The following is a 15,677-nucleotide window of genomic DNA, read 5'->3' as shown; positions in this document are numbered from 1 at the left end:
TTTCTTGACTAACTGCTTTAGCTTCTACTTCTAAACTTGTGTAATTCTGATGATAAATAGCATCTTGGTTTAATAAATATGCCAAAGGTGTTTTGCTATTAAATATTTCAAAGGTATTATTTGAAAAGAGATATTTTAAATTAGGTAAGTAATGTATCTTTCTATTTTTATTTTACTATTTTTGTACTTTTTTAATTTATTAGTAACCCATATAAAATAAAGATAATCCTTCCCCAGTGTTAAGGTGGAGAAAACTGAGCCTCAGAAAAATTAAATGACTTATTAAGGGTTGCTTACAAAGCAAATTAGTTTTATTACCAAGTTGTTTGGCTTCCAGCTCTGTGTTCTATATACCATACTATTTATCCGTTTCCTTGTTCATAGTGGTAGTTTTATTCACTACTGTCAAAATCATTTGGCTAAAGAAAATACCACACACCAAGAAATCAAGGGTAGAGGTACCATGTGTAAATATTATATAAACAATATCTTAGTTTCAATGTGGCTTTTTCAAATGCCTTGAATTTGGAGTGTGCATTGATGAGTCTGCAAGGGGACAGTTCTAAAGGCATGGACTACATTTTTAAAAGCTCTTGTGGCGAAAAGTTTATTAGCACACATATGCATTCTTTTTTTTTTTAATTTTATTATGTTATGTTAGTCACCATACAATACATCATTAGTTTTTTTTTTTTTAAAGATTTTATTCATTTATTTGACAGAGAGAGACACAGCGAGAGAGGGAACACAAGCAGGGGGAGTGGGAGAGGGAGAAGCAGGCTCCCCGCAGAGCAGGGAGCCCGATGTGGGACTCGATCCCAGGACCCTGGGATCATGACCTGAGCCGAAGGCAGTCGCTCAACCGACTGAGCCACCCAGGCGCCCCATCATTAGTTTTTGATGTAGCGATCCACGATCCATTGTTTTCATATAACACCCAGTGCTCCATGCAGTACGTGCCCTCCTTAATACCCACCACCTGGCTAACCAATCCTCCCTCCCCCCTCTCCTCTAAAACCCTGTTTGTTTCTCAGGTCCATAGTCTCTCATGGTTCATCTCTCCCTCTAATTCCGCCCCCCCTGCCATTTTTCCCTTCCTTCTCCTAATGTCCTCCATGTTATTGCTTATGTTCCACAAATAAGTGAAACCATATGATAATTGACTTTCTCTCCTTGACTTATTTCACTTAGCATAATCTCCTCCAGTCCCATCCATGTTGATGTAAAAGTTGGGTATTCATCTTTTCTGATGGCTGAGTAATATTCCATTGTATATATGGACCACATCTTCTTTATCCATTCATCTGTTGAAGGCATCTCGGCTCTTGCCACAGTTTGGCTATTGCGGACATTGCTGCTATGAACATTGGGGTGCATATGGCCCTTCTTTTCACTACATCTGTGTCTTTGGGATAAATACCCAGTAGTGCAATTGCTGGGTCATAGGGTAGCTCTATTTTTAAATTTTTGAGGAACCTCCACACTGTTTTCCAAAGTGGCCGTACCAACTTGCATTCCCACCAACAGTGTAAGAGGGTTCCCCTTTCTCCACAACCTCTCCAACATTTGTTGTTTCTTTCCCTGTCCATTTTGGCCATTCTAACTGGTGTAAGGTGGTATCTCAGTGTGGTTTTGATTTGGATTTCCTTGATGGCTAATGATGATGAACCTTTTTTCATGTGTCTGTTAGCCATTTGTATGTCTTCTTCAGCAAAGTGTCTTTTCATATCTTCTGCCCACTTTTTGACTTGATTATTTGTTTTTTGGGTGTTGAGTTTGAGAAGTTCTTTATAGATCTTGGATACCAGCCCTTTATCTGTAGTGTCATTTGCAAATATCTTCTCCCATTCTGTGGGGTGCCTCTTTGTTTTGTTGACTGTTTCCTTTGCTGTGCAGAAGCTTTTTATCTTGATGAAGTCCCAAAAGTTCATTTTTGCTTTTGTTTCACTAGCTTTTGGAGATGTATCTTGAAAGAAGTTGCTGTGGCCGATGTCAAAGAGGTTACTGCCTATGTTCTCCTCTAGGTTTTTGATGGATTCCTGTCTCACATTGAGGTCTTTCATCCACTTTGAGTTTATCTTTGTGAATGGTGTTAGAGAATGGTCGAGTTTCATTCTTCTGCATGTGGCTGTCCAATTTTCCCAGCACCATTTATTGAAGAGACTGTCTTTTCTCCATTGCATGTTTTTTCCTGCTTTGTCAAAGATTATTTGACCATAGAGTTGAGGGTCCATATCTAGGTTCTCTATTCTGTTCCATTGGTCTGTATGTCTGTTTTTGTGCCAGTACCATGCAGCCTTGGTGATCACAGCTTTGTAATATAGCTTGAAATCGGGCAACGTGATGCCCCCAGCTTTGTTTTTCTTTTTCAACATCTCCTTGGCGATTCAGGGTCTTTTCTGATTCCATACAAATTTTAGGATTGTTTGTTCCAGCACTTTGAAAAATGTCATTGGAATTTTGATGGGGATGGCATTGAAGGTATAGATTGCTCTGGGCAGCACAGACATTTTAACAATGTTTATTTTTCCAATGCATGAGCATGGAATATTTTTCCATCTTTTTGTATCTTCTTCAATTTCTTTCATGAGTGTTTTGTAGTTCCTAGAGTATAGATCCTTTACCTCTTTGGTTAGGTTTATTCCGAGGTATCTTATGGTTTTTGGTGCTATTGTAAATGGAATCAATTCTCTAATTTCTCTTTCTACAGTTGTGTTGTTAGCGTATAAGAAAACAACTGATTTCTGTGCATTGATTTTTGTATCCTGCCACATTACTGAATTGCTGGATAGTAATTTGGGAGTGGAGTCTTTTGGGTTTTCCACATAAAGTATCATGTCGTCTGCGAAAAGAGAGAGTTTGACTTCTTCTTTGCCAATTTGAATACCTTTTATTTCTTTCTGTTGTCTGATTGCTGTTGCTAGGACTTCTAGTACTATGTTGAACAACAGTGGTGAGAGTGGGCACCCTTGATGTGCTCCTGATCTTAAGGGAAAGGCTCTCAGCTTTTCCCCTTTGAGGATGATATTTGCTATGGGTTTTTCATAGATGGATTTTATGAGCTTGAGGACTGTTCCCTCTATCCCTATACTCTGGAGAGTTTTAATCAGGAAAGGATGTTGTATTTTGTCAAATGCTTTTTTTGCATCAATTGAGAGGACCATATGGTTCTTCTCCCTCCTCTTATTAATGTGTTTTATCACATTGATTGATTTGCGAATGTTGAACCCCCTTGCATCCCGGGGATAAACCCCACTTGGTCGTGGTGGATGATCCTTTTAATGTATTGTTGGATCCTATTAGCTAGGATTTTGTTGAGGATTTTGGAATCCAACACATACGCATTCTTTAGTGTATTATGAGAACCTACATTTAATTGTATTATATATTTTGGTAAGGAGTTTTCATGTTGTGTAATTTAAATTTGTTAAGGTTACATGCCCTAGAGAAAGCTTTCAAGCCTTTTAAACTAAATAATAAGTAAAACAACAGCTGAGCTGCTCTGGAAGAAAGTCGGGGAGGATCTCCATAGATGGACTCACACCACGACTGGTTCTTAGAACCACAGTTTGAAAACCACTTCCCTGGGACATTTAGTGATCAGTTTAATCCATACAGATCTACCATCTTTCTTAGCTTGTGAAATAATATTACATTCAGGCAATGTGGGCAGAGTATTTTTATTTACAGACTTGTTCTAAAATTAAATGGCAATCATTTTCTATTTTTTTCTTACTGTTAATGTTGAAACAGCTTCCAAGAGTACGCTCTGTTCATTCATGTATTTATCACTCTTTTAACGGATATTTATCACATGCTTATAGTGTGGAATGTATTATTCAAACTCTTTTATGTGATTACCCAAGAAAGAATTTAGAGCCTAGTAATGAATATTGGCATTATTATACAAAAAGCTATCCTCTAAGGTGAGAGGCAACGAAAGGCCCCCAAAGTGGTAAAAATAGGACCCTGTGGAATCTTAGAAAGAGTGTATCGTGCGGTGGTACACACTCAGATCCCGATTTCTCAGCTGAGGTGCTCTTTCCCAGGAAGGCACACAGCTGAGCCTCTGTCCAGGAACTGCCCTGCGCAGCAAGGAGCTGTTCCACTCCCTTCCCATCATTGCAGAATAGTCTGAGTCCCTTGCCTCTGATGGGGTAACTCCAGAGTTATTTTATTTTATTTTATTTTTGTGTGTGTGTGTGTGTTTTTTTTATTCTTATGTTAATCCCCATACATCATTAGTTTTAGATGAAGTGTTCCATGATTCATTGTTTGTGCATAACACCCAGTGCTCCATGCAGAACGTGCCCTCCTCAATACCCACCACCAGGCTAACCCATCCTCCCACCCCTGTCCGCTCTAGAACTCTCAGTTTGTTTTTCAGAGTCCATCATCTCTCATGGTTCGTCTACCCCTCCGATTTCCCCCCCTTCATTCTTCCCCTCCTGCTACCTTCTTCTTTTTTTTTTTCTTAACATATATTGCATTGTTTCAGAGGTACAGATCTGAGATTCAACAGTCTTGCACAATTCACAGCGATTACCAGAGCACATACCCTCCCCAGTGTCTTTTACTCCTCCCCAGGGACTGGCCCCAGGCATCAACTGAACCCTTGCTGTATTTCCATCACTGTTTCACCTCTCCCTTTCCAGCCCCTCTTCTTTCACTCCCTTGCAGGTGCTTTTCTTAGGAGGACTTCAGGTAACCCTGCTGCACGCAGGCAAATCCCCATTTCAGAGCTATTTTCTGGGAAACCTGACCCAAAACAGAGAAAACACATTAGAAGAATTTGCATGAAACTGATAGCATATTAATGGGAACTTGAAAATTAACAAGTTTAAGATAGGTAAAGCTATGGAAAAGAGGATATTTCAGGTGGTGGGAGCACTCTAACTGCCGTATCTATTGGAATAAATTATGTGGACAATGACAACAATTGATTAATTTACCAGAGTGCATAAAATACATGGAGAGAATAGTTGACTGGAAAGAGATTGAGGAATTTATTTTGTATGTAAATAAAAAGCCCTAAAGAATTTTTGAGCAAGGATATGACAAAATGAGAGCTGAGTTTTAGAAAAAAAAAATATATGCTTATATCTTTTAGTTTAACTAAAAAAAAAAAAACCTAAGAAAAATACTACACTCAAAATATGTGAGTACATATAAACACTGACATTTTCTATGTATTCTACATGAGTAAGCCAATCAAGATTTGATAGATCCTTAAATCAAATACTTCAGCATTGGCTTAATTGATCAATTTCTGCTAAATCCTTTATGGTGATTATTTTCAATACTATATGTAGCAAAATAGAATATATCAACATTTATGTCAGTATCTCAAATCATTTAGTACCAATACATTTTCTTGTATCGATACCTGTCCTATCTAAAAGAGATCTTAATGCATCTTGGTATCTAAAGAAGTATTCTTTGAAATGGCAAAAATATTGAAATTACTCTAATTCTTATATGGTATTCATTCAACAAATATTTACTGAGTGCTACCATACGCTGTACTGTAAGATCACAGAATAAGGAAGGAAAATAGAAATATCAAAAATAATTACAAGTCTGATTAGTTCTACAAAAGGGAAACACCAGCTATTCTGGAAATATGTGACTGGAGGACGTCCTTAGCTATAAGAATGACAGATAGGTGGAAACCTTTAAGATGAGTAGTTATTAGCCGGGAAAAGAAAGGAAGAGTATTCCAGGAATGGGGAAGGAACAATGTTTCATGCAAGGGCAACAGAATATTCTCAGGCTTGGAGGAAAGAGTGCTTGGCGCATGTAGGCATCTGAAATAAAACTGGGGTGGCTAGAAGAGAGATAGAATAGGGACTTGGTTCCTCATTAGCTAAAACAAGGTAGACAGGGAAAGATCATGAAAAGTTTTGTAAACCATATTCAAGTTCCTGAACTTTATTCAAGGGGCAAGCTTAAGCTACTGAGGTATTTTAAATATGGGGGCGGGGTGGTGGTGACAAAATTGGATTACTCAGTGGCTGCCAAGTGGAGAATTCATTCTGCAGCTGCCATTGGACCAAGACAGACGATGAGAAAATGAGACTTAACAGTCTGGTGTTCCAACTCAAAGGAAACCAGGGCAATGGTGTTGGTGGTAGGGATGGATAGAAATAGATGTCTTTAAGAGATATTTCGGTGATTAAAATAAGATTTGGTGATTTAACATAAACGTGCAGGGGAGAAGAGAGGGTTCTAGGCTTCTGACTTGGACAAAAGTAACCCTAATAAGTTAGGGCTCTTGTTGTTGTTGTTATTTAATTTGTATACTTAGAGGAATGAAAACATATTACTTTGCTTTTGGTGTAAAGCACCATGTACCGTTCAGAATTTTTGAACCTGAAGGAGAGAAAGATAATTTAGGAAAACATAATCTGACTTACCAGTAGCAGTACTGACTTGGAATACAATATAGCATTTTTACAATAATGTGTGCAAATAAATTTTTTTGCTACTAGAGCTTTTTAAATGCTGTCTATGCCCTTAGAATAGGGACTCTTGTAGACATGTCAATGTATACTCCAGCTTCGGGGCATTTGAATCACGGTAAAATGGTATAAAATTTAACTTATTTCAGTTCAACATACATTTTTGAGCAATCCACTATGAGATATACATATATATATATATACACACACACACACACACATACACACGCATATATATATATATATAATGTTGGGCACACAGTTTATATAGTCTAGAGGAAGAAGTATGAAGCACAGGATGGAGATTTCAGTTCAGGTTCCTCAAAAAACTTGTCATCTGGACCTCAGTTTTTTTTTCTCTAAGATACAGATAGCATAATCAAAATACTAACAATACCCTATTGACTTTTCGGTTCGCTGCAAGTATCTATTATGAATGAATATTTTAATGCATATGTATATAGGCAAATGCACATATGCATATATGTATGCATATATATACACACATAAATGTTATATGGCAACTTCAGATTTTCCTAAACATTTCACACAAATGAAGTTTTTTTGTGTGTGTGGTTTTCTTCATCTTATAATGTAATATTTCTCTACCATTATATTTCTTTTCTGGGTAGAAATGTAATATTTCCTCTGTCAGGGATTTTTCTCTCTGAAATTAACTTATGAAACATGAGGGCACCACGGTACACCACTGAGTCTGGCATCTTTCAGTGTGATCTCTGCCTTTTTGGGCTCATATTTATTTAACAGGGTGTTCTTGGTTACCAAGCATGTCTGCAAGTTGCAAGGAACCTAGAAATATGTATAAGGAAATTAGACCAGTGTCATAAATATTTGATCTTCCATATGATCCTCCAAAAGTATCTCTAAGTTACTGTGCAGTTCAAGCATAGGGAAAAGTCCTTTAGCCTCATAACAGAGAGAAATAAATTCTTAGTAAATATTTTCTCTTCTTTTTTTTCCTTCCAACTTATCCTTTCCTATGCAGTTCAAGCATAGGGAAAAGTCCTTTAGCCTCATAACAGAGAGAAATAAATTCTTAGTAAATATTTTCTCTTCTTTTTTTTTTCCCACTTACCCTATCTATAGGGGAACAACAAACTTCTGTCTTTTGAGAAACTGATTATCCAGTGATAAATTATTCCCAACCTTTGATTCTCCTCATTTTATTTTTCCACCTTTCTCCATTCTATATTTGATACCCACTGGTATTCCTATATAAATTAGGTAGGATGAAATCAAGACCAATTTTACTTGGTATTTTAAAGAAGGTTTACTCTGGCAGCAATTTTTACTGTCAATTTAAAGGACGTTTAGAAATTACTTGTATGTGTTATTCATACTATCAATGTCCCATTAGCTTGTTTTGTTTAGAATCTGCTGCATCACCAAGAGATAAAAAATGCAACTGTGCATGTACAAAGATAATGACTGTTCATTACCACCTGGCCAGCACATATTTTTATCAAGGCTCAGTTTGCAAAGTTGATCTGAGGATAAATGAAAAAAGAAAAAAAATAAAAATAAAAAGCTCAAAAGCATGGGAATAGTCTTAGGCAATCAAAAATCAGAGAGGTTAAGTTGGAGGCAGATAACAAGGGGCTTCAGATAAAGGGTTTATTTACTTGAAATTCCAACCTCTCAAGCATCCCTTATATCTTCACGAGGGAAGATTTTACTGATTACACATGCTAATAGCTCATTAAGAATATAACACAAAGAAGACAAATTACAGAGTCAAAAGGTGAACAAGGTAAGTGGAGGCCCCAGTTAACTAAGTGCAGGTCCCCTGATTTACTTTTTTTTTTTTTTTTTTTTTTTTTACCTTGTATACAGTGTAAATAGACTAAGTTGCTCAGTACCAGATACAAGCTATGGATAGCTATGGATATGAGTAGTGACTGGGAATAATAATATAGTGCCAGGCAATCTAGTGCTCAAAAGTTTAAAAATTTCAGGAGTATAGCATTTTTGCAATGTAGCAATCATATTGATATATAATATCTTTGTTCTTTTCCCTAGAAATAAAGTACTGAGACAGAAACTTAAACTGATGTAATTAGGAGATATTATTGGGATAGATGTATGAATGAGGACAAGAAAATCTCTAATAGAAGATTTTGGTATACCGAGAATTTTACTTAGGTTTAGAAATACAAGCTATATTTGTGAGTCAAACTCCTACAGTATTTGCTATTTAGAGATATTAATGATAATAAGATCCACTGTACTTACCCCAGTCTTCAAATTCTAGAGTGATAATTGGATTCTTTGAGATGTTAATACTGAATGAACATATAGGATCAAATTGACGTGCAATAATAGGTTCATTTGCCCATATCAAGATACAGGAAATTAAGAGGCACAGAGGAGAGAGATTGTAGGGCATTCTACATGGTTCTCCGAATCCTTTCTTTCCACGTTGGACACGCACATTCTGTCTCCAAGGAAAGTTTTATCAGTTTGCCTCACACAACAGAGAGCATATACATTATGAAATGTCTCCATTTTTACTCTAAAAAGTGTAAAGCTTCAGGACATCTTCCAGGGAGCCATAAACCATTAATCTACAGATTCTGAGTTTATTTACAACAATAAGTCTTCAGTGGAGGACATCCTGCTAAGGGCTTTTATAGATAAGGATTCTTCTTCCTATTAAATATTACTAGTCTCTACCTGGAGTTCTAGTTGACAAGGATATTAAACTTACTTACCTCCTTTCTTTTTTTCTTCTCCTGGCCCGCACCCCCTCCTCCCACAACACACATAACAGTAAAATAAGTGAGTGGATCTTAGACCAGCTGCTTTAACACTTTTTTTCCCCAAATACTAATCAATGAAATGTAACTGAGTCAAAATTTGCAAAAACATTTCCCAAAACTACGTAAATATTCAAGCATATAATGAAATTTTGCAACCCTAATAAACTAGTTGAAAAAGACTGGGAGTATGTCTACAATTTCTGACAAAACTAGAAAGTCTTTGAAATTAAAGAATGAAATAATCATGTAGATAATGGTGATGGTGATGATGATGATGATGATGATAGTAATTAAGCTCTCACCACTTTTAAAGCACTCTTCTATATTCTTTATGGGTATGGTATTATAAGACACATAATAGTCTTCTGGGGTAGGCACTATTATTTTGCTATTTAATAGATGTAGAAATTGGGGTATAGAGAAATTCAGTGACTTAGCCAGGTTTACCAGCTAGTGGATTCTGACATCATTTATCAAATTCAGGTAGTCTGACTCCAAAATCCATGCTATTGACTGCTAACTCATGTATGAGAAGAACATAGACATATCAAATTCAACATATTTTTATTAATAAAACCAGATAATAAAAGAGAAGCTGGCTTATTAAGAAATAATTGTGGAGGATCAGTTTGTTGATTATTGTTATTGCAAAAATGAAATAAATATTGAAATTAATGATTAAGCAATGGTTTTATTGAATATCTGTTATGAACATAGAGTCATATGATGGGCTACCAAACACAGATGAAGTAGAAGATATAGCAAACAGCATAAAACCTGCCAAAAAAGCCTAGAAGTTGAATTAGAGGATATGGCAAAATGAGATATAGTTGGGTATCAACATCATAGAGGTGATAATTGAAGCAATTTACAAATGGAGATAGCTTTTCCAAATAAGTGTGATTATCAGGCTGAAATTCTAAGTTAAAATGCTTTAGTATAGAAGTGATTTGGAATATGATTTTAATTTGTAAAATCCTAAATAAGGTGAAGGCTGATCAACTAAAGTGAGAAAGGAGTGGTAAACAAGAGAGAGAGAAGTATGACCTACATTGCCATCTGTTGGGAAATGAACATCTGTCATGTTGAATGAAAGATGAAGTTTGGAAATCCCCAATGAATCTCAGCAGCCAGCATTACTATTTAACAGCAAAAACAGATTTCAAGCCTAATTTAGCTTTTTAATTTTTTTTTAATTTGGAAAAGATTTTTATTTTTTTTTTTTTTTTTTTAAGATTTTATTTATTTATTTGAGACAGAGAATGAGAGAGAGAGCACATGAGAGGGGAGAGGGTCAGAGGGAGAAGCAGGCTCCCTGCTGAGCAGGGAGCCCGATGCGGGACTCGATCCAGGGACTCCAGGATCATGACCTGAGCCGAAAGCAGTCGCTTAACCAACTGAGCCACTCAGGCGCCCTGGAAAAGATTTTTAAAGAAGAAGGAAAAAATAAATCTCCAATAAGTTAGAAACCATGGCTTTTAAGATTCCCAGATATAATTTTAAATCAAATTAGAATAGAATTGTGCTAGAGAAAGAATATTTTCAAAACTTGTCTCCAGAGTAGATTTTATGCTCTCCAGAAGCATCTTGTTTTCTGACTAATGGAACTATGCATTTCATAAGATATGGCAGCAAAAATCCTAGCCTGCAATTTAGTCTCAGCTCTACCATGGTGTCATTTTAGTAGTCATTCGACTCTTTGAGTATAAATTCCCTTGTTTGTAAAGTGGATGAGATTGGATTAAGTTATTCTCAAGGTCAACTTTCAATTGCTCTCCTATTTGTTATGTGTACAATAGCCTGTTAATAATTACATGCTTGATATCATATTTATTTTGTTGATGGAAATAGTATTCCTAGAACTTCTTTTTCTCCTTCTCTCCCACTTCTCATTATTATTGTTATTGTTGTTATTATTATTGTTATTTTACTTCTTCTGAAATCTTACATTGATATCTTTACTTTAGGGTGGAGTCAGTGGGTTGACTGGAGAACTAGAATTTGGAGAGAATGGAGGAAATCCCAATGTCCACTTTGAAATTCTTGGAACCAACTATGGAGAAGAGCTTGGCCGAGGTGTTCGCAAGGTAAGACCAGACACATTGATACGTGTTTTTTCCTAAACTATAGTTTTGTTTGATTTTTCTCCATGTCATATGATCCCAGTATGCATTAAAGCCCGTATTGTATTTTGAAAGAGAATGGGGAGGGGAGAATTAGGCATTTAAATGACCTTAAGTACTTCTCAGAAGTATTAAGCAATAAATTCTATTTATGCCTTAGAATAATTTAAAGGAAAAAAAGTGATCTAGGGAACTAGCATCATCTTCCATTCATTATAATAATAATTTGTATAAAGTAGTGAATTTAACATTTATACAATGCATAACTGCTTGGTTTTTAACTTGTAACAGGCCCAAAATCAGAATAAGAGCTTTGATACATTTCATATAGAAAGAGGAAAAGTCTACTCTAAACTGTGACATTAACAGGAGTTCAAATTCTATGTGTCATGTAATAGGTAGAAAATGGTTTGCAGGAAATGAGCTCTTATTCTATACTACAAATCACATGTAAGAGTATGAGTGCCGATAAAGGATATTTTATGAACTACTGGTTCACTAACTTTCTCAAAGAGAAAATAAAAACCCCTGCAGAAATGAATTTTCTATAGTTTGGATTTGTCGTGTTTATGTATTTTTGGTAGGAAAAAACCTAAGATAATTGAGTGTACATCCAGAGCTCACAGCTGTTAATTTCTAACTGTATAAAGGTGGCTGCATTGAGAATAAGAGGTTCTTCAGTAGGTGTTTCTCTCCAGTGCTGAGAGTAGGATGCAGAGAAACTTAGATATGACAAAGTTAGGAGTTATTCTAATCCACAGTAAAAACTTCCTGGTAAATTTATGCTAGAGAGAAGTGGAAACTACCCTAATTTTTTTTAAATTATTGTTTTATAGCAAAACAAAGGAGACATATAAAAACTCTATAAAACACAAGGATAGTTTAGTGAATTACTTTAAAGGAAACAACCACTACTATAGCCAAGAAATATAACATATCAAGCAGCTTAATCACCCCCACATACTTCTCCCTGATACATTGCTGGCCTCCTTTCTCAGTAGCATAACCATTAGTCTGAATTTTATGATATTCATTTCTTTACATTTTAAGTATAATTTTATCACTATGTGTATCCTTAAATAACATAATTGAGTTTTGCCAAAATTTCAGTTTATGAATGGACTCAGTATTTCATATATTCTTTTTTCTTGCTTCTTATGTTCAACATTCTGTTTGTGTTATTTGTTCTTGTCCTTACATGTAGTTGTAGTTTATTTCCATGTATTACTGTATTGTTTTTACCAAACGAATGTGTGACAATCCATTGTGGTCTGTTTCCATTTTTAGACCATTATAAGCAAAGCTGTTATGAACATTCTTGGACATATCTTAAATATATACTCTTGAACTTGTGAATATATTTCTGTGGGTTTGGTATCCAGGAATAGAATTAATTAATATAAGAAAGCATATCTTGAAACTTCACCCTGTCACCTCAAACCCATTTTTGTAGAGATTTACTAATTTTCATACCACCAACAGTGTAATGAGTTCTCATTGCCCTGTGTTCTCACCAAATTTTGGTTTCATTAGACTTCAACATTCTTATTAAGTTATTGGGTATATAATGATATATCTTCATGGTTTCAATTTTCATTTCCCTGATTATAAAAACGTTCTGTATATTTTCTTGTACTTTTTGACACTTCAGACTTCTTTTGGAATTAATTGCCCACTCAAGTCCTTTGGACATATTCTTTTGGGTTGTCTTTTTTTTTTTTTTATAATTGATTCTAGGAGTTACAAATATATATATATTATATATACATATAAGTTTTTATTTAAATTGCATTAAGTTTCACAGACTCTTAGCTATAGTCAACAAACTGAGGGTTACTGGAGGAGAGGTGGGCAGGAGGGGTTAGTTTACAGTGAAATACTGGTTTCAGGAGTAGAATTTACTGATTCATCACTTACATATAACACCCAGTGCTCATCACAAGTGCCCTCCTTAATACCCACCACCCATTTAGCCCATGACCCCCACCTTGCCTCCAGCAATCCTCAGTTTGTTCTCTGTAGTTAAGACCCTGTTTTATAGTTTGCCTATCTCTTTTCCCCCATGTTCATCCATTTCATTTCTTAAATTCCACATATGAATGAAATCATATGGTATTTGTCATTCTCTGACTGACTTATTTTGCTTAGCATAATACTCTCTAGCTCCATCCATGTCACTGCAAATGGCAAGATTTCATTCTTTTTTATGGCTGAGTAATACTCCATTGCATATATACACCACATCTTCTTTATCCAGTCATCAGTCAATGTATATTTGGGCTCTTTCCATAATTTGGCTATTGTAGACAATGCTGCTATAAACATCATGGTGCATCTGCCCCTTCAAATTAGTATTTTTGTATCCTTTGGGTAAATACCTAGTAGTATAATTGTTGGATTATAGGATAGTTCTATTTTTAACGTCTTGAGGAGTCTCCATACTGTTTTCCAGAGTGGCTGTACCAGTTTTCATTCCTACCAATAGTGGGATTGATTCCTGAATTTCTCTTTCTGCTGCTTCATTATTGGTGTATAGAAATGCAACATCCTCTCCAGCACCTGTTGTTTCTTGTGTTGTTGATTTTAGCCATTCTCCCAGTTGTGAGGTGATATCTCATCATAGTTTTTATTTGTATTTCCCTGATGATAAGATGTTGAACATCTTTTTGTGTGTGTTAGCCATTTGTATGTGTTCTTTGGGAAAATGTCTACTCATGTCTTCTGCCTATGTATTAATTGGATTATTCATTTTTGGGGTGTTGAGTTTTAGAAGTTCTTTGTATATTTTGGATACTAACCCTTTATCAGATATATCATTTGCAAATATCTTCTCCCATTTCATAGGTTGCCTTTTTGTTTTCTTGATTGTTTCCTTCACTGTGCAGGAGATTTTTACTTTGATGAAGTCCCAATAGTTTATTTTTGCTTTTGTTTCCCTTGCCTAAGGAGACATAACTAGAAAGAAGTTGCTACAGCCAATGTCAAAGAGGTTAGTTACTGCCTGTGTTCTCCTCTCAGATTTTAATGGTTTCAGGTCTCACATTTAACTCTTTAATCCATTTTGAATTTATTTTTGTGTATGGTGTTAGAAAGTGATCCAGTTTCATTCTTTTGCATGTTGCTGTCCAGTTTTTCTAACATTATTTGTTGAAGACACTGTCTTTTTCCCATTGGATATTGTTTCTGGCATTGTTGAAGATTAATTGAGCAATAGTTGTGGGTTACATTTCTGAATCTTCTTTTCTGTTTCACTGATCTATATGTCTATTTTGTGCCAATACCATACTGTTTTGATCACTCCAGCTTTATAACTTGAAGTCTGGAATTGTGATGCATCCAGCTTTGCTTTTCTTTTTCAAGACTGCTTTGACTGTTCATGGTCTTTTGTGATTCCATGCAAATTTTAGGATTGTTTGTTCTAGCTCTGTGAAAAATGCTGTTGTTGGTATTTTGACAGGAATTGCATTAAATGTGTAGATTGTTTTGGGTGGTATAGACATTTTAACAATATTTATTCTTCCAATCCATGAGCATGGAATGTTTTTCCATTTCTTTGTGTCATCTTCAATTTCTTTCATCGGTGTTTTATAGTTTTCAGAGTACAGGTCTTTCACCTTTTTGGTTAGGTTTACTCCTGGGTATCTTACTATTTTTGGTGCAGTTGTAAATGGATTGATTCCTGAATTTCTCTTTCTGCTGCTTCATTATTGGTGTATAGAAATGCAACAGATTTCTGTACATTGATTTTTTTATCCTGAGACTTCACTGAATTCACGTATCAGTTCTAGCAGTTTTTTTTGGTGGAATCCTTTGGATTTCTCTATTGAGTATCATGTCATCTGCAAATAGTTAGAGTTTTACTTCTTCTTGCTGATTTGGTTGACTTTTATTTATTTTTGGTGTCTGATTGCTATGGCTAGGGCTTCCAGTACTATGCTAAGTAACAGTGGTGAGAGTGCACATGCTTGTCTTATTCCTGACCATAAAGGAAAAGCTCTCAGGTTTAGTATTAGCTGTGGATTTTCCATATATTCCTTTACTATGTTGAGGTATGTTCCCTCTAAATGTACTTTATTGAGAGTTTTTATCATGAATAGATGTTGTACTTTGTCAAATGCTTTTTCTGCATTGAAATGATCATACAGTTTTATCCTTTCTCTTATTGATTTGATGTATCACATGGATTTTGATACTAAGGTTATATTGCCCTCATAAAATGGGGTGGAGAGGGTTTTCTCTTTTTCTATTCTTTATGAGTTATACAAAATTAGAAGAATTTCTTCTCTGAGAGTTTGGTCAGTCAACCTAAATAG

At 35.5% G+C, this 15,677-nt stretch overlaps 1 protein-coding gene across 2 annotated transcripts in view; it reads left to right on the top strand.

Annotated features, from left to right (window-relative positions):
• GRID2 (glutamate ionotropic receptor delta type subunit 2) overlaps nucleotides 1–15,677 on the top strand; it is a 1,393,842-nt gene that overhangs the window by 891,625 nt on the left and 486,540 nt on the right. For both annotated transcript variants that reach the window (XM_044912908.1, XM_044912909.1), the window contains one exon: nucleotides 11,209–11,328. In XM_044912908.1, coding sequence (XP_044768843.1) covers nucleotides 11,209–11,328 — 120 coding nt within the window. The remainder of the gene's footprint in view (nucleotides 1–11,208; nucleotides 11,329–15,677) is intronic.

The sequence above is a fragment of the Neomonachus schauinslandi genome, chromosome 2, assembly GCF_002201575.2.
Source record: "Neomonachus schauinslandi chromosome 2, ASM220157v2, whole genome shotgun sequence".
NCBI classification, from domain to species: domain Eukaryota; kingdom Metazoa; phylum Chordata; class Mammalia; order Carnivora; family Phocidae; genus Neomonachus; species Neomonachus schauinslandi.
Note: the sequence above shows the minus strand (reverse complement) of the source record. Positions and strands in the feature narration are given on the sequence as shown.